The sequence below is a fragment of the Schistocerca cancellata genome, chromosome 6, assembly GCF_023864275.1.
Source record: "Schistocerca cancellata isolate TAMUIC-IGC-003103 chromosome 6, iqSchCanc2.1, whole genome shotgun sequence".
NCBI lineage: Eukaryota > Metazoa > Arthropoda > Insecta > Orthoptera > Acrididae > Schistocerca > Schistocerca cancellata.
The window spans coordinates 401,061,151-401,081,314 of NC_064631.1; the positions used below are offsets into that span (position 1 = coordinate 401,061,151).

General features: G+C 38.2%; 1 protein-coding gene across 1 annotated transcript in view; it reads left to right on the forward strand.

Moving 5' to 3' along the window:
* Positions 1 to 15,862, forward strand: part of LOC126190725 (protein slowmo) — a 32,752-nt gene extending 16,890 nt beyond the window's left edge. Inside the window, exons 4-5 of the mRNA XM_049931214.1 lie at positions 5,875 to 6,048; positions 12,239 to 15,862. Of these exons, the coding sequence (XP_049787171.1) occupies positions 5,875 to 6,048; positions 12,239 to 12,481 (417 nt within the window). The 3' untranslated portion in view covers positions 12,482 to 15,862. The remainder of the gene's footprint in view (positions 1 to 5,874; positions 6,049 to 12,238) is intronic.
* The last annotated feature ends 4,302 nt before the right edge of the window (positions 15,863 to 20,164 follow it).

Consider the following 20,164-nt stretch of genomic DNA (forward strand, 5'->3'; position numbering starts at 1 on the left):
TTAATGTTTAGTTTATTTTTTTCCCATCTCTGATTTTTTGTCAAGATGCCATCCTATACTGGTCCAAAGTAGGTCACTTAATGGCAATAAAATTTGTGAACTTTTGGAATGTGCTAGTGATCCAGTGTTTTAACAAAAGAAGCAGTGTTTCAGAAAGTGGTAGTGATGTTCTTGGTGATATTGTTAATGAAAGTGAAGACAAAGTGGAAGATGCGCAGTATACTAAAGTAATATGTTAAAGTAATTGCATCTAAAACTATACAGCCATTACCACATTCATTTCATGAGCTGCTTGAACCAAAGTATATAGTGCCAGTAGGATCTTCAGTGATTATTTCAATTTATTTTTCAATGCAACATTCTGCGACTTACTCTAACTGAAACTAATGGCTCAGCTAGGCAGTTTATGGACATAACTAAATATATTGCTACTTTTTCCAGCCCTTATAAAAATTGAAAAACTAGTCAATAAGAGCTAAGAAGTTTTTATAGCTTATGTATTAAATATGGGACTCAAACAGAAGGCTTACAGTGCTCCCATAATGGAGCGCAAAATAATCTTCGGCATTTCCGTGGTTTGATAAAAATGCTTTCTGCTCGCCATTTTAAGCATATAATGAAGTTCTTTCATCTTGTTGGTAGTGAGAAGTCTTGCAACTCGCCATCCTAATTGACCTATGTATCAGATACCAGTCATTCATTGATCATGCCAATAATATATTTATTCATCATTGCACACCTCAAGAACAGCTTATGGTTGATGAAATTCTATGGGGTACTAAATATCATACTGCTGTATTAAGAGTATTTGCCAAACAGTGCCACTGATGAAAAATTAAATGACGGATGATTTGTGACTCCCTAACTCACTATTGTCTTAAGTTTGGTACTTAGAGGGCCAAAAGTGAAGGAGATAAGAATGAGATTGCAAGATGTGGCTTAGGTTACTTTGTTGTTCAGAAGTTGTTGTGTTGAGGCAATTATTTGAAAAAGTGCTATTGTAGCTGTGTGGACAACTTCTTTTTCAGCACTACTTGTAGAAATCCTTTACAATAGATACATATATTACTAGCACTGTAAGAAAAACAAAATATTTATCAGACCAATTTAAAAAGAAATATGGAAAATCTGGGAACACATGTCAGTTCTGATACTAGCATGTGCATACAGAGAGAGGAAAAAATCCCAGTGGACCCTGTACTTTCTGTTAAGTAAAGTTAGTGCTGGTGACATTAAATTCAAAAATTTGGTAAAAAGAAAGAAACACCAGTACAGCCAGTACATGTATAGAATACACACATCTGACATTGTGGTTTTTTTAAGAGGTGGAGCCCCTCCATGCCCACACCGGCATAATGGCCAAATCAAAAGGTCTACTGCCATCTCTGCATAAGGGTTAGTTATCACTAAAGTGAGGTGTCGCAGGATGTGGGTACTGTGATGTTTGCGTACATCTGGTTAAGGTTAAACATTTATACGCGCTCATCTGGGGAGAGATTGGGTCGAAAGTCAAATGAAGGGTATTGGTTTGAAGGGCAGAGGAAAAAAAGTGCCAAGGCAAGAGCCAAGGGAAAAAACCTCTGTGATGCAAGTCTGTATGCCTATTAGGATGAGAGGAGAATCTGTGTTAGTGAAGAAATTAGCCATTCATCATAATGCCAAGAATGGTGCTGACCTCTTACACATTACATAAAGGAAGGAAAATTGTTGCCAGATATCTGTGTGCTGTAATGGAAATTGAAGCCCTGTCAGCTGAATGGTTACAGAAGAAATTGAAAATTATGGTCTGAATACTTCTCCAGGGGTGAGGACTTCAGAGAAGAAAGTAAAGATGCTGTGTGTGTGCTAGTGAAAGAAGAAAAAGCTAACGAACTGTATGGACCAGATGTAACATAGGGTTGTATCTTAAATGTTTTCTTAAACACTAATTTTAAGTGACACTGTATACATTGGAATACTGTAATTTTCTCTTCAAATAAATACTCATCATCTTTCTAAAGAAAATAAATTTCATTTTCCTTATGTCTTTTTACTCAAAAAGAGTGTGTGCGTGCGTGCGTGTGTGCGTAGCACTTTTCATTTGGTCTCATAATCAAATTAGTGTGAAAAAGTGTGATTTATGTAAGCCATAATACAGTACATACTTTCGTGGGTGGTACACAGTACCTGTGACAGGCTGTGTTTTGGTAGGAAGGACAGGGCAATAGGAGATTTAAACATTATTTGTTTTGTGAATGTTCTCCCTATTTTAACAGAACACAGTTAAGTTAAATTTATTAAACATCTATTGAAAAACACCTCCAGTTGCACTGACTGCTAAGAAGCAGAATAACTTTAATCGTAAAACTGTATCACATTGACCAATAGCAAATGAAGTAAAGCTGTAGCAATACAATAAAAGCAAGTATGCTCCATGAAAACAGCATAATATGGAAAAAAAAAAACTATACTGCTGGATACCAGAGGTGTGCAAGACATGCAGAAGAAATAACTAGACAAAATTGGTGTCAAATATTCTGTCCTGAATGGCACAAATACTCAAACTTCATGAATGAAAAGATCTTAAATCCCTTAGTGGTTGGCCACTTCAAAACCAACAGTGAATACAAGGAGTAAGATCTATAACCACGCAGTTGGGTGAGCCACACTTGCATAAACTCATTTAAGTAAATAAATCTAGTACTTACTCAGTTGGGAAATTGGCCAGTTAACACTTCAACAATTTTGATGATTAAAATAAAACACTGTAGTAGGCACGTAATGATTAAGGCACAAATAAATACATAAACATTGTATGACCACGTGTTGGCAAGGGGTAGTGGGCTTTGAAAGGTTAAGTGGTGTAGGCTGTTTTGTTGGGTGTGGATTTGGCTCTGCTTTTGGACACTGTGCTTGCTCTAGCAACTCGGCAGATTTCACCCAAGTCCCACTAAAAGAAAAATCGTAGCCTCGCTGCAAGGTTTCAGCTTGGCTGCCTCGCCCTGAGTGAACTTTCACCTTACCGGTCTCACTGTCACTGCTCTTGTGGCTCTGACCTGTGCGAACCATGTCTTCCTAAGGTAGAGATGTTCTGTTAGAGACCACGGTGCGACATATCGATTGCGCAGTGATTCAGTGGCTAAGTGGTATTTTTTCACATTTTTAAAGTGAATACAGCATGATATATGGCAATTTAAATACAGAGGGGTCCAAAAAAATCTATCAACTGTTTAAAAGTCCATAACAGCCAAACTGACGGAGCTGTCTAATCTTTGGTGAAAGTGTAGCTTAAAGTGCAACTTAGATATCACTGTAGGTGTTCAAAATGGTCACTATTAACATCCACACACAAACGATACCGCCGAACTGCAGCACGAACTACTGACTGCAACATGTTCAGTTGAATATTTGTACATGAATGTGCAATGTATTCTCGAAGTTCATCCATTGTGCGTGGCTTTTTTTGATAAACAATGTCCTTTAGTGTTCCCCACAGGTAAAAGTCCAGAGGAGTTAGGTCTGTAGAACGTGGTGGATTCTCCACAGCACCTCTACGGCCTATCCATCTTCCTGGTCGATTTTCATCGAGATACACCCTAACACGATTTTGGTAGTGGGCTGGGGCACCATCTTGTTGAAAGTACACTCTTCCGTCTCCATACAAGTCTTGGATGGCAGGTAAAATGGATGTCTGAAGCTTTCGAAGGTACACCTCACCGGTAACTGTGCCTTCAATGAAGAATGGTCCAATCAAGCCCCGGTAAGACAACCTACACCACACATTTACTCCTGGCAAATTCACGGCTTTGTCTACATGGACGTTCGAATTTTCAGCGGCCCAGTAGATGCAATTGTGGCGATTTACTGTACCATTGACTTTGAACTGTGTCTCATCAGAGCATACAATCATCTCTGTAAACTCTTCATCGTTGCACACCATATTAGTAAACCACTAGCAGTACTCCATTCTACGATCTGGGTCATCCTCATTCATTGTATGTAGCGCTTCCACTTTGCTGTCTTCAAAATTCGCCGAACACTTGAGCGACTCGCTCCAGTTTCACGGGCACAATGTCTCACAGACTTCTGTGGTGAGCGAGTGAAATGTAACACACGATGGGAATTAACTGGACTTGTTGCTGTTACAGGTCGTGCAGATCATTGTTTGTGTACATCTTTAACACAGCCTTCGGTTTCAAATTTGTCTCGAATGCGACGAATTGTTAAATGTGTTGGTGGCTCTGTTTGATACTCATTTTGCCATTGCCGTTGAACCTCATTAGTGTTTTCATACCTAAAATACCACTTCAAAACTGACTTCCTTTCATCGAATGTAAGCCTTGCGCCAGCCATGTTTACTCGAGTAACTAGGTGCAACTAAGAACAGAACACTGTGGCGACTGTCATCTGACAAAACAAAACAATGCAATACAACGCTTGTGTGGTGATTGCTGGAACTACAAACTATTACACTACCAAAGGTGAGACAACTCTGTCAATTAGTTTGCCAGTTATGGACTTTTAAACAGTGGATACATTTTTTGGACCCCTCTGTAGAACACTGCATAGCAGCATGAATACACACATTTTTAACATACCACGCCATAATGGAGAATTAAACAATTTTCTGCCATTAATCTGTCTGCCTGATAAAACTGATTTCTTTAATCTATTTTGTGGAGATGCTCGATCCTCCCACCTGGTTCTTGGCTGATCACTCCCTCCCTGCTGTCCTGGATTTTCTTGTAATGCCTTTTTGGGTACTTTGGCATCACTTATCTGTACTACATGTACAACCCTCCTCAGTCTGGATGATTTCATTAGTGTTCTGATAGGTCAGTCTTACAACACAATTGTCTTTTTCCTCCATATTCCATTTTGACAAATTAGGCCAATGATTCCTCAAAGCTGCTTTCTTTCAGTTGTGTCCATTTCAGGGTCTGTTGCTGTTAGAATCAAAGTTTTGGAACCATGTGTCACCACTGCTGTCATAAGTGTTTTGTGTAACTTGGTGGTGCCAGTGAGGAGCCTTAAGTCTCATTAAAGCAAAATAGACTTTGGCTACCATTAATCTGTTGGATTTCATAGGAATTGTCTAGTAGGTGACTGTTGAATCCACATACTTAAACTCCTAAACTCCCTCAAAGGTATATTTTCCCACTGTTACTGAGGCTGGCATGTTCTCCTTGGGTGCCTTTCCTGCAGCCATGTATTTTTTCTACCAGTTGGCATTTAATCCTCCATTCATGCTAGTCTTTTCAAGGGTGTTAAATGTCCCCCTTGCCTTTAAAGTTCCTGGCACTGTCATCTACTTAAGTTCTGGCACTGATTATGGAAGATCATCCCCCTGCTAAAAAGGTTTGCATCTCCCATTACCTTCTCCAGGGCAGCATTATAAATGGGGCAGATGAGTGCATCTCTTTGCCATACCCTGTTTTCAGTGTTTAATGTGTCTGACTCATTCTCCCCATTCTTATACTACTTCGTGTCTCACCTTACCAGTTTTTTTATGGATTCCTGGTACAGTCAGCTCATGACAATTATTCTACCTCAGCTATCATATGCTGCTTTAGTCGACAAAAAGGTGTGCATGTGAATCTCAAATTGTCATTTTATCTGGGATTTACCTTGGAGCATAGATCTGATTGAGAGACTGAACTTCATTATGTATTCAAAATATAGTTGGATGATACCAAATGAATTGCAGTTAATATGCTTAAGAATATTGAATGATTGAATTTGTAGACAGGTGAATGTTTGTCAGCTTTATTGCTTGTCTATTCTTTACTGTGAGTTTGTAAAGTTAAATATTTACAGTGTTTATGTTGAAATTCTCCTTCACAAAATCATTTTTCAGAAAAGTTAAAATGAATTCCAATTTGGATATTTTTGCAGCTCACATTCTGCCGTCATATAGCTGTGGATGAGACTGTAATGTATGTACCACATCCACAAGATCCAAATAAAACATTACTGAAACATGAAGCTGTTGTCACTGTGCAAGGAGTTCCACTTAATTCCTATGTGGAAGATGTTTTAACGAGCAGAATCTCCCTTAATGCTGGGAAGGTAAGTGTCTTTTACAATAATGTTATAACAAAAGTGTCAAGGGGTAGTACCTTCGACTAGTAAGCAAAATGTCCTGACTCCTGTGTTAGAATTTTGCCACAGGTGTGTGTGTGTGTGTGTGTGTGTGTGTGTGTGTGTGTGTGTGTGTGTGTGTGTAAGAGAGAGAGAGATATTCAGGCATGTGTTTGTACAATATATGTGGCCTACACATATGTGGGTAAAGATTTTGGGACAAGGATAATTGAAAACAAAAATCATCAGTGATGGCAGCTGAAGACTTCAGGTAAAGTCGCCTCAGTCAACCAGTGGCTTTGTCAGAGATGGCAGAAGAGCAGACAGTTACAAAGCAACTGTTTTATTATAGTCAGTCCAACTGATTTCCATTAGGTTTCCAGCCTTCTCACTTTTGCTATTATTGATTTCCTGGCTAGAAGGCATTCTTTACTCTGTAACTGTCATTGTCTGTAAATGGCAAACATGGGTCTCATGTCAGTGGGGTTCTCTCACCACAGGTGAGCCCTGGGAGGCCCCTTTTGTGCTCTGAGTATAAGGCATGACACAAGTATAATACGGCCTGACACATGTACTTTTATGTCTATTTAAGGTATCTCACAGCTCTGACAACAGTATTGATTTCAATGCCTTGAATCGTCACACCTTCCGTAACATGATCAAGTTTCTGGCCGGTGCCATTAACTGCTGATGAACAACTCTGTCTTAACAAAGAAACTGATAACCTTGTTGTTCAATCCCTTATCGCCCAAGTAACCAACCATCCATATTACCCTTTGGGTGGAAAATCACCTCTAAGGGTTGAAGAATCAGCAGAGATCAATAGCATGAGGATGCAAAATGCAAAGGAAACCACTGTTTTTTAAGATGTGTGATATTTACCCATAGAATAATTGACCTGTAACTGGAAGAGATCTTGATGATATCTCCATTGCCAAAAGATTCTGGATTAGTCCCCCATTCAGAGCTCTGTGATGGTGCAACCAAGGAGGAACTAACCATGAGAAAAAGGTAGAGTAACCAACAAAATGTAACATTCCAAGAGTTGAAATATGGAATGTCAGAAGATTGAATGTGGCAAGGAAGCTAGGAAATCGGAAAAGGGAAATGCAAAGACTCAGTTTTGGTCTTGTGGAGATCAGTGAAGCAAAATGAGAAGAAAAGTTTCTACCCACACAAATATAGGGTAATATCAATAGCACCAGAAAATCATATAACAGGAGTAGAATTTATGGACAGCAAGGCAGGATGGGTAGTGTTTCTGTGAACAGTTCACTGATGGGGTGTCTTCATCAGAATTGACAGGAAACTTAACACTCACAACAATAGTTGAAATATACATGCCAATGTCATAAGCAGAAGATGAAGGGTTAGAGAAAGTATACAAGGATGTTGAAGGGATAATGCAGATCTAAAGGATAATGATAATCTAATAAGCACAGGTAATTGGAATGCAATTATAGGGGACAGAATAGAATAGACTTATAGGAGAATATGGGCCCAGTAGTAGGAATGATATAAGGACAAAGTGTGAATACAGTATTCAAAAATCATCAGCGGTGGTGGTATAATTGGTAAACTCCTAGAGAAACAGGATGTGAAAGCTGGATTACATTGTGTTCTGACTGATTCTCAAATCAGCTGTGCAACTGTAAGGTGTACTCTGGGCAGATACAGGCATGTGGATCACAGTTAAATAACAATGAACAGTAGACTGGAGTTTAAGAAGACTCACTGTGGAAAGAAGTGTTTGATGTCCTCAATGACTAAATATGCAATAATGAATAGTACAGTAGTCATATCAGTTGAAGAGAAATGGACAGTGGTAATCAGAAGTAGGACAGATAAAAATTAGTACAAAAATCTTCAGCAAAAGACAAGAATATAGCAGTATGTCACCTAGAATGAAATAAGTAGGAATTAGAGGACAGCAAAGGTGAAATAGATGCAGGATAAATGTGAGAAATTGAAAAATAGTTGTCAGAAAGACTAACCCTATATGTGGAAAAGTCAGAACAACCTTTGGTGAAATTTAAAACAAGGACTTAACATTTAAGAGTGCAATGTCAATAGCAGGTTTATGGCAAGAGTACACTGGAGGTCTCTGTGGGAGTGGACTTGTCTGATGATGTGATACTAGAAGTAGAAATGGGAGTTGATTGGGAAAATGTAGGGGGTTCCAGTATTAGTCAGTGAAGGACCTTTTTTGAATCCTTAAAATCGGATAGGGCAGAGGGGATAGGTAATATTCAGTTGGAATCCATCAAATCATTGAGGAAGTGACTACCAAACAACTGTTCATGTTGGTGTGTAGAATCAGACTGGAGACGTAGTGTCAGACTTTCGGAAAAATGTCATCCACACAATTTTGAAGATAGCACAGGCAGATAAGTGTGAGAACTTTTCTATAATCAGCTTAAGGTCTCGTTCATCAAAGTTGCTGACAGGAATAATATACGGAATTATGGAAAAGTTGAGATGCTCTATAATACAGTTTCGTTTCCGAAAAGGTAAAGGCACTAGAGGCCGTTCTTATGTTATGGTTGATATGAAAGCAAGATTCATGAAAAACAGACCTGCATTGGATTTGCCGACCTAGATAAAGTGTTAAAGTGGTTCAAGTTTTTAGGACTTCTGAAAGAAATAAGAGTAAATTATGTAGAAAACCCAAGATGGGAAAGTAAGAAAGAAAGAAAAACTAAGAATTAAATTCAGATTAAAAAGGGTGTCAGACAAGGATGCAGTCGAAACTTCCTGGCAGATTAAAACTGTGTGCCCGACCGAGACTCGAACTCGGGACCTTTGCCTTTCGCGGGTGAGTGCTCTACCATCTGAGTTAACGAAGCATGACTCACGCCCGGTCCTCACAGTTTTAATCTGCCAGGAAGTTCCAAATCAGCGCACACTCCGCTGCAGAGTGAAAATCTCATTAAGGATGCAGTCCTTTGCCCAAAGTGTCCATTCTAAACACTGAAGAAGCAATGGCGGAAATAAAGTTACAGGAGTAGGATCAAAATTCAGGGTGGAAGGATATCAGTGATATGATTAATTGATAACATTGCTATCCTCAGTGAAAGTGAGGAATTTGGATCTGTTCAATGGAATGAAGTCTGAGTACAGAATATTGATTGAGAGTAAACCAAAGGAGGACCAAAATAATGAGTGGCAAAATGAGATTAATAATAAAGTTAATATCTACATTGGTGGCCACAAAATAGATGATCTGAAGGAATTCTGTAACTTCGAAGTAAAATAACATGATGGATAAATCTAAGAGGATCTGAAAAGCAGACTAATATACATTCAACACTCCTGGCCGAAAGAAGTGTACTAGTATCTAATAAAGGCCATAATGTGAAGATCAAATTTATGAGAAAGTTTGTGTGCAGCACAGCATTGTATGGTAGATTCATGAGCTGTGGAAGCACTGGAAAAGAAGAAAATTGCAGCATTTGAAATGTCATTGAAGAATTTTGACAATTATATGGACTGATCAGGTATGAAGTGGTTATCCTGGAGCATGAGTGTAATTAAAAACTCATTAAGGATGATGTTGGCTCTTAAGGAAGCCATTTTTCAAAATAGTGTGTGACAATACCAGTAAAGTAAGGATGTGGATTGCAGATAAGAATAAAAATCTTGAAGATTATCTTCAGGTGATGTCAGGTCAGCAGCCATACAAATGGGGTTATTAACAAAATAGTTGGGATCTAGATGACTTGGTCACTGTTAAGATGGCACCAGTACAGTGAAGATAGTATAATGAATATAGAAAGTAGACAGTACTCCTCTGGCAATTTCATTAACAGTCGTTGGGAATAACTCTGGAAGAAGTAAGTTGTATTAATAAAACATTGGTCAAAACTTTTAGAAACTAAGATGATGATATTAAAGGTCTTGGGAAATAAATATTCTAAAACTTGGAGTGAAACATAAGTTAAATGCAACAGATTGAAAAACATTTAAATTTTGGTCTGCAAGTTTTTCCTTATGCAATCAACTAATGGAGTTCAGAGTGGGGAACCTGTTGTCATTGAAATATTAACTTTGTACTGCAGTTACTACTGTCTAACAGAAATAACTCTAGTACCACAAATAATTTGAAACTTGGTGCCTAATAGTTATAAACAGACGTACAAATTAAGCAGAGATTATTATATAGGAGTCAGTGTTGTACATAAAGCAATATATACCTAATACATAAGAATATAAAGTGTTCAGCAATAATGGAAGTTCATGGATGGAACAACACATAAAGACAACCACCAACTTGTGGTGCACATGCACACCAATGATACTGCAGTTGTAGTGAGTGGTCACATTTCCCTTATTTTACAGAATGTAAAGTGTTTATATTGTTCAGTGTCACAACTTAAGTGGAAAACTTGGTCTTGAATTGTAAATGTATGGGTCTGTTAGTTCAAAAGGAGAGAAAAATCTTAAAAGCTGGTTTTAGAAGAAGAATCCACTTATTAATGTCCATAGTCTCTTCAATGCTATTAGGACTCTTCTTGAAGAGAGAACCCAAGTGGCTTTCCTATCCACGAAGTACACTGAAGCACCAAAGAAACTGGTGTAGGCATGTGTATTCAAATACAGAAATATTGAAATAGGCAGAATACGATGCTGCGGTCAGCAACACCTATATAAGAGAAAAAGGGTCTGGTGCAGTTGTTAGATTTGTTCCTGCTGCTACAATGGCAGGTTGTCCAGATTGACGCGAGTTTGAACGTGGTGTTATGAGTGATGGGACGTGGCGTCTCCGAGGTAGCGATTAAGTGGGGATTTTCCCACAAGACCATTTCACGAGTGGACTGTCAATATCAGGAATCCAATAAAACATCAAATCTTAAACATTACTGCAGCCAGAAAAAGTTCCTGCAAGAAAGGGACCAATGGCAACTGAAGAAAATTGTTCAGTGTGACAGAAGTGCAACCCTTCCACAAATTGCTGCAATTTCCATGCTTGGCCGTCAGTGTCAGCATGTGAACCATTCAATGAAACATCAGTATGGGCTTTCGTATACGAAGGCCCACTCATGTACCCTTGATGACTGCACAAACACAAAGCTTTACGCCCACCTGGGTCCATCAAAACCGACATTGGACTTTTGATGACTGGAAACATGTTGCCTCATCGGACATGTACAGGTATAGTGACAACCTACTGAATCCGTGAACCCTGCATGTCAGCTGGGGACTGTTCAAGCTTACGGAATGTGTGCATTTGGTTTGATATGGGATGGGACCCCTGATACGTCAAGATAAAACTGTGACAGGAGACACGTATGTAAGCATCCTGTCTGACCACGTGCAGCTATTTATGTCCATTGAGCATTGTGATGGACTTGGGAAATTCTAACAGGACAATGTGAGACCCCACACATCCAGAATTGCTACATAGTGGTTCCAGACACTCTTTTGAGTTTAGACACGTTTGCTGGCCACCAAACTCTCCAGACAGGAACATCATTGAGCATATTTGGGATGCCTTGTAATGTGCTGTTCAGACGAGACCTCCAACCCTTTGTACTCCTATGGATTTATGGGCAGCCCTGCAGGATTCATGCTGTCAATTCTCTCTAGCACTGCTTCAGACAGTAGTAGAATCCATGCCACGTTGTGTTGCACAAGTTCTGCCTACTCATGACAGCCCTACACGATATTAGGCGGGTGTACCAGTTTCTCTGGCTCTTCAGTGTAGTGACTCATTGCTTGTTTTCTAATTTAATTAATTTTTATAGGCATTTCCCTTAAGTCAAAAATAGTAGTCCCCCCACCACCTTCCCTCCCTCTTTTTCTTGTTTCTAGTGCATCCCTTGATCTAGCATTTCCAATTTAGCTAATACCTGCTTTGTCTTTTGTATTTAGTGTCTAACTGTACAGGACTTCGTAGACGTAAATACTTTCATTTGATGTCCCACAAGGCTGTGGTTTGTAACAGCTTACATAGGTTAGAAACTGACAATCTGATATGTGCCGAGTCATATTTTGGACAGACTTGCAGATGGTTGCCCATGAATAAAAACATAAATGCACCCAGCATAGTGCTTATTACAAATGTAGATTTATGTTTTTTGTTTGTTGGAGAGAACTCCTAGCAATTAAAAAATTAACAATATTGTTGTTTTTAATGTTGGTGTTAATTTTCACTTATCTGAGGATTTTCTTTTTTTAGGGGAGACAAGCAATTGAATGGGTTATTGGTAAAATTGATGCAGAAGTAAAGGAAATTGCTTCAAATGCTGTGAAGAGCACAGATGACTTGCTGGCACAGACTAAAAAGTCATTTGATGAAATTACAAGCTCTGCACGAAAATCTATGGATGATATTTCATCTGTTGCTAAGAAATCACTAGATGATCTACACAACTTAACAAGTGCACCTAATCGAACAAATCAAAATCTACCAAAGTTGTAGCATTGATATTAAAATTTAGTTCATTTAACAACTTTGTGTAGTAATCTTTTGTAATCCAAATCAGATGATGCAAGTCTGTTAGCTATATTGTAAAGTGTAATAATTTTTATTAAACCGTGTAAAATTGTCGGATCCTCCAAAGTATTTTTAGGATATTGTCTTTCTTGTGTAACTTATTGAATGAATTGTGGGAAATAGAGGTTTCTTGTAGTGAGAGATTTGTGTGAATGTTATTGTTGCTTGATTAATTTGTGTTTTAACTTATGCTGACAGACTGATTTAACTGGCTGGTCCAGTTTTTTTTATAAGTTAGTTGTAGTCTGATAAAGAGAGATGACATTATCAAAAGAATTACTCTTAAAATTCGTGGACCTATATTTTGCCATAGTTTATTTACAATGGATTATTAACAACCATTACATACAGTTACTCATTGATTGTGTAATGGAGTGGAGTAATATGTTGCACTGATCACTGTGTGATCTGACTGCATACTAAGCTTATTATGATGTCTTGCTGTGATTCACTCAATTTTTGTGAACAGTGGTATTGCACCTTGCTGTCTGCTGTTAAGTTTAAATAGTGAACAACTGTTCTGTGCAGAGAGATTATACAGCAGAGGTATGCTCTGTTCATCGCAGGAATTTATTGGTGTTAAGTTGCTATTACAGCTGACATGCACAGAAAAGTAAATATGTACTGCAGTTAAAATGTAAAATTTTCTTACAGCACATGTTTTGTGTGTTTGCTTGTTGCGTCACTAAGAAATACTGTGTACTTGGTGCAGTAGAGACATCATAACAGGCCTTTGTGAAGGGAAAAAGTGTACTTTTACACTTTTGATAGTCTTAAGTATTGCTATGGTCCTTTGTAAGTTAAAGTATTCATGTATTGTGATAAATATCAGCAATGAATCATTATGAGATGTGATTACTTACCTTGTTGCTGTATTTTCTTCACATTAATTGGCTGAATGTTCTCGTGTATGCAAATCTAAGAAATTAGTCTGGCTATAGTTCATTGTAATACTCACTAAAGAGCAACTAGAGTGCAAATTCCCTAATCACAAAAAATCTACAAATTGTAATTGAGATATAATGGGATAATGACTGTGGTAATTTGTAATTATAGTTTCACAGAACTATTTTGAGAGTAAAAGAAAGTTTATAAGTAATTCATATTAAAGTGTTCACTTTGTGAACCAGTCCGGCCTTCACATTGTTCTAATGTGAAAGGTAATGGTTTTTAGTTTGAGTAATTATCTTGTGGTTATGTTGCTTAAAAGTATTTTATCAGTTGAGGTTAATAAATGAGTGTCCAAAATATAATTTCATCTATGTTGTAGGCCTTACCATCATTGACTGTTGAGTACTGTCTGAAAAAGCATTTGTCAAATTCTCATCAGCTTTTATCAGTTTGTATGTAATGTTTTAGTGTATATTATGAATCTTCCAGATGTTTGTGAGTTAATGTTTGTTAGCTTTATGATTAGAAACAGCAGCAGGTAACATTTCTTTTTAAGCAATTGTTTCCATGCTCTGCGAAAATCTTACTTGGTGTTTGTGTGTGTGTGTGTGTGTGTGTGTGTGTGTGTGTGTGTGTGTGTGTGTGTGTGTGTTCCATTTGTACAACTAAAATAATTGTGATGTAAAGAGCTTTGTGTGTTGTAGACTGAAATGTTTGCCAGAAACAGTGTGAGGATTATTTTATGTTTGTATTTGGTAATGTGTGCTTTCAGTTTCTTTTTACACTAAGTCAGTCTCGCCTACCCACAACTTGCCTCTAAGACATAGTCAGTAGCACCACCATTCATAGTAGACGAAATATTTGGAAACTGTGGTATTTTTTTAAAAGTACAGGTCAGTCAGTATTATTGTTGCATATATTTGTACTGATCGTCACTGTGATTTTAGGTATTGTCCATGGTTTTGTAGGAGTTAACCATTCCACAGCCATCACAGCACATATGATCATCTGACTTATTAATAAGTTTTGTTGTTCAAGTAAACAGCATTAAAAAAAGGTAATAAAAGTACTAAGATGATTTAATATGCTTTTTGTAATTCTGATTATGGCAACTTTTCTCCAGAAATGACAACCCAGTAGTTGTGCCGTATACACTTTAGGTGCTTCTGACTGAACAAAAGTGCATTATTGGATCAGTTTTACTCATAATTTGCACCTTTCTTAGTAGGTACCTCAGTATTCACAGTTAATAAGTGTATGTAATATTTCAGCTAATGGACAACAAAAAGTTAAGCTCCTGAAATGCCTTAAATGAAATTTAAAGTAATCTACATAGTCTTGAGTTTTTATTTTGACAAGCTGTTTAATGAGCACATTTGGTAAAACAGCAGCCAAAGACATGTTGCAAACAAATTGAAAAATTGTGGGGTATATTTTGAAGAAATACGTAGTGATTGATTAGTTATCAGATCAACTGCTTTCACAGATTCTTAAATATTTGTTTCAGATCCTATGAGAAAGTTGAATTTAATAACATAAGAGTGTAAAACTGAATGCCCCTGATTTAAAAGAATATCATTAGATGTATGCAAAAATTCTGAAGTGTGTTGTGTTGTTAAGAATGTCCTTCAACAGCAGGGGAATGCAGAGAGGAGTGTAATAGTGTATGACATTTTATGCCCTATCTTCTGCATTTAAAGCTTTCTAGTGTTCAGCAATTATGTATTTTGTAGCATTTAGGATTGACAGCTGTGTGTTCTTTTACAATTTCAATTCAGTCTGATAGTAACTGATGACATTGTTATGGAATATATTTGTGATGAATTTGTTACATATCTTTCATGCCAACATATTTTTGTAAATAAATACTACATACTTAAAACTGTTTTAGTTTACCACCATATTATTGCACCTGGTACTTAGGGCAATTTGGTCTGCTTATAATGAGTCGATGTGTAATCCTGTTGATAGTATGTGCACAATTGAAAGCATTGACAGTGTGATGCATTTTCCTTATTCACAAATGTACTTTTTTGCTGTAATGTCACCATGTTTCCAATAAAGGCCAATTGCAGTAATATCGTGGTTAAGTAGTACAATGCCTAATATTTGTTCCAAGCAATGTGATTGGAATCTACAGGAAACTGTAGTGATGCAAACATATGGATGCGAACTAAAAAAACTGTGGTGAAATACCTTTAGATATTTCAGTCTGTGATTTGTGAAATTTTTCTAAATGTAACATAGGCTGTAAGATCCAAGGTGTTACATATGTATCCATTTGAAGAAAAATACTGAAATTCTGGGATTTTATAAAGTTTTTGGCACCATTTGTTGTTAGAGCCTTGTTCATCCACTGTAATAAAAGGGAAATCATGTCATCACTTTGAATGTGTTCAAAGTGTAATCACTTCAGCTTGGTTTAATGAATTTTCTCCTTTATCTTGGCTTGGTATTTCAGAATATTCCATAGATGTCAGTGGGTTGATTAAGGTCCCTTAAGAACTCAGCATTGTCTTGTAATTCTTTTTGAACATAAACTGAACATAAGAGATCCCATAATCTGTGGACTTATTTTGAATTTTCAGATTTTAGTCATTGTAGAGAATCTTTGATGTCATTGTTCAAACATTTACATCTTTTTCCTGAATGTCTTCAAGTAGGGATAAGAAATTTCAGTTCAGTTCATGTCTTGAACTTGTGAATACATTTCTTGTCAAGTATGCCATGTTACTTTTGGGAATGTAAGCCCACTTATGATCTCAAGAGTTTGTGACACTCTAAGAAAGTCGGAGAGCAAGAGGCTTGGACTCTAGTGGAGAGTGCTAAGAATGTCATGTGTGCTAACAGAGTGAATAGCAATCTTGTGATTTGGTAGTTTTGCAATGCTAGACAAGAGGAAAATCTATTTTCTCTCATTTCAGGTGCATCATTCTTTTGTATAGGATAGAGCTGTAATGTACACGTTACAGTGCATAATGTGGCTACAAACAAGAAATAATGGGCATGAGAATGTGTACCGTATTTACTCAAATCTAAGCCGCACTCGAATCTAAGCCGCACTCGAATCTAAGCCGCACTCGAATCTAAGCCGCACTCGAATCTAAGCCGCACTCGAATCTAAGCCGCACTCGAATCTAAGCCGCACTCGAATCTAAGCCGCACTCGAATCTAAGCCGCACTCGAATCTAAGCCGCACTCGAATCTAAGCCGCACTCGAATCTAAGCCGCACTCGAATCTAAGCCGCACTCGAATCTAAGCCGCACTCGAATCTAAGCCGCACTCGAATCTAAGCCGCACTCGAATCTAAGCCGCACTCGAATCTAAGCCGCACTCGAATCTAAGCCGCACTCGAATCTAAGCCGCACCTGAAAAATGAGACTCGAAATAAAGGGAAAAAAAAATTCCCAAATCTAAGCCGCACCTGAAATCTGAGACTCGAAATTGAAGGGGAGAGAAAAGTTTTAGGCCGCACCTCCAAATCGAAACAAAGTTGGTCCGTTGAAATATGAGACACAATTTAGGTCGAATGAATGACGATACAGCTACAGTAGTTTGGTTAGAGTCGAAAGCTTAGCAGTTAAGCTTTACCAGGTAGCCATTGCTATGCGTCAGGTGCTCCGTCCGTATTTATACGGATACCCTTCCTTTTTCACGTGCTTGGTCTGGTTTGAATCGATTGCTTATTTTGCTTTGATCTGATAAGTGCCGTTTTCTATGTTATAGGTGTTTACGTCGGTCACTCTAAGCTGAAAATGCATTACTATACTGTGTCATGCATTGTTTGTCGTATTCTGATGGTGCGTGTTTATGGCCTGTCGCTGCTCGCGGCATGGCTTGCTTTTGTGTGCGCTACCGCCGCCTACAATTAAAAAGAGAGGAATCGTCTCATTAGCGAAACAATGGCAAGAGACTGCTATTTGTTGTTACTTACACCGCTGCTTTCTTTGATAATGATCAACAAGAACCAAATAATAGGCTGCGTATGATAGAACATGTTCTGAATGAGAGTTTGGCGAAAATTTTTCTCCGTTTGAAAATCTTTGCGGCCGCTTCTTTAGTACATCAAATTCTGCACAGAAATTAGTCATCTTAGATTTAAAAATCTAGTCAGTTGCCGTGCTTCATTTCTGACTGTATCACTATTAGGCATAAGAGTAATACGAATATAAACATGACACGATACGTATATTCTTCCGTGTTTGCTATTGTCTCTCTAGTTTCGTAGGTTATTTGGCAGACAGGATTTAAATGAGATAGAAACAAACACGAAAGAATACATGGAAAAATGTTTATATTCGTATTATTCTTATGGTGAAGAGAATACTGCATGTGATTCACATTTCATCAGGTTCCTATTAGCAACCATCTCTTGTCACAGGTAGGAAAAAATTCAGAACGTAGAGTTGGCCATATTGACAAAAATCCCAGTATTACCAGTCGGATTTTCGTAGTACATTGAAATTCGAAGATGAACAATACGGAATTTGTATTTACTTCGTTGGATAATGTATGAAAATGCAGTGGTCGAAACTCGGGCGGAGAAAAAAAGCTCGTCTTCCAATTTTTTTTTTTTAATTTTATTTACTGACGCAGAGGTTTTGGCGCCAGTATTTATCTTTGTGCCTACAAAGGATACCTGTGTAGCGCTATATACGTATATTAGACGGCAGAAGTTGGTTGTGGCGGCACCTATCAACATTTTCAGAACTTCCGCTTGCTTTGCACTCGATTCTAAGCCGCAGGTGTTTTTTCGGAGTACAAAAACCGGAAAAAAAGTGCGGCTTAGATTCGAGTAAATACGGTATGTCCCAGTAAATAGTGTAATGTTGTCTTTGTTTCAGGTTCATTAGTTTCAGAAGCCCAAGAACTGTGAAATATTTAGACAGTTGGACATAAAATTGTACCTCTTTCCCTTTGTAAGTTACTAGTACAGGTACAGCTAATACCACTTATTTTCTAAGGTTGAAGGTTTTTGTATGTGGGTTGGGGGTAAAGCATTTTTGTCCCCATAAGTGTGGTATATGCATTAGACTGGTCTTCTTTGTACTTGTATTATACAACTTCCTTAGTAATCTGTTCCATCTGTACATGCATTGCCTGACAAGAGTGAAGTGCCCAGAAGACAGATGTCAATGTAATTTTGTACATGGGCACACCATTGGGAGGTATGTAAATGACCAGATTTAAAATACTTTGTAACAGAACAGCCACCTGGTAAGGTCTATGAGGAATGAAAATGTAAAGACATTGAATGATCACATTAAAGGACATGGAGATGTTGCATACCTCTGTGAAACAGCATTGTCAGCACCAGACTTAGTATGAAAGGATCCTCATTGTGGGTGTCTGACAGACTAATTGTGCGATATCCAGAATTATAGGACAGTCAGCTGCAACAGTGGTGCAATTTTGGACTGAATGGGAATGCAAGACTAATATACTTGTCAAAGTTCTGGCAGACCACATCAGAGCACAAGAAGGATCACTGTATGAAATATTTGGAAACCTAGCGTATTCTAATCTCTCCACTTCTGCACCTGCAGTCTGATAATAAGTAATGGACTTCCTGTAACACTTAGTGTCATCCTTCGTCATCCTGCGTCATTGGTCAGACTAGCAGCAGCCATACTAGGCAATTACCATCCCATGCTTAACCTGCTGGTAACACAACACAAATGAGTGCACTTGGAGGGGAGCCATGACTAGAAAGCATGGACTGCTGATGAAAGGCACCATAATATGTTGAGCGACAAATTGCAGTGCTCTGTCATGGATGACATTTGGCGAGTATAGTTGACATGGGGAGGGGTCCCATTCTCTTAATGTTTTGGAGGGACACAGTGGTGTTACTAATAGTTTCACAGTGAGAGTAGCCATCAGATTGGCTGCAGCTCAGGGCTGGTGGAGAGTGAGGCAAGTCTGACAGCAGAATGGTATGTTACAGACATCCTGCTTCTTGTTACCTCCCATGCACCAATATTGTGGCGCTGGTTTTCAACAGGACGATGCTCATCCAAACATGGTGAGTCTCCATGAATTTCTCTGTGTGATTAAGTACTTAAGTGGTACGCAAGATCCCCAGATCTATCCCCTAAAGAACATGAGGGAATCAGCTAGGATGTAAACATTCCAGTGCCAGTATCCAGAAATCTAGGGCCAATTAAAACAGTTGAGACAGTTTCTCAGAAGATTCAATGACTTTGACATTCAGATCAATGCAAGCATCCAGGTCAGAGAGAGAGAGAGAGAGAGAGAGAGAGAGAGAGAGAGAGAGAGGGAGGGGCAGTGTCGTACTGATAAGTGAGCTTGTGTTGCCAAGCTCTTTGAAAATTTGACTTACTTCAGTGATTACAAAATCACAACATATCACCTCAAACTGTGAAGATTCATCTCACCTAAGTGTTTCAATTTGTCAGGCAGTGTACAGACCCAAAGTATAAGGAACAGGGGTAACAGTTGCTCATAATATAAACATTGATGGTTGAAAACATTATGACCCACTACTTACTAGCATGTTGTCCACCTTTGGAATGCAATACAGCAGTGATTTTCTATGGCATAGATTTCAGAAGTCCTTGGTAGGTTTCTGGAGGTATGTGGAACCTGATGTCTATGCACAGGTCATGCAGTTACCATAAATACAGGCCACTGGTTCGTTGGAGAGGGGTTGGTCAGTTTGTTTCCCAGATACGTTCCACTGGTTTCAGATTATA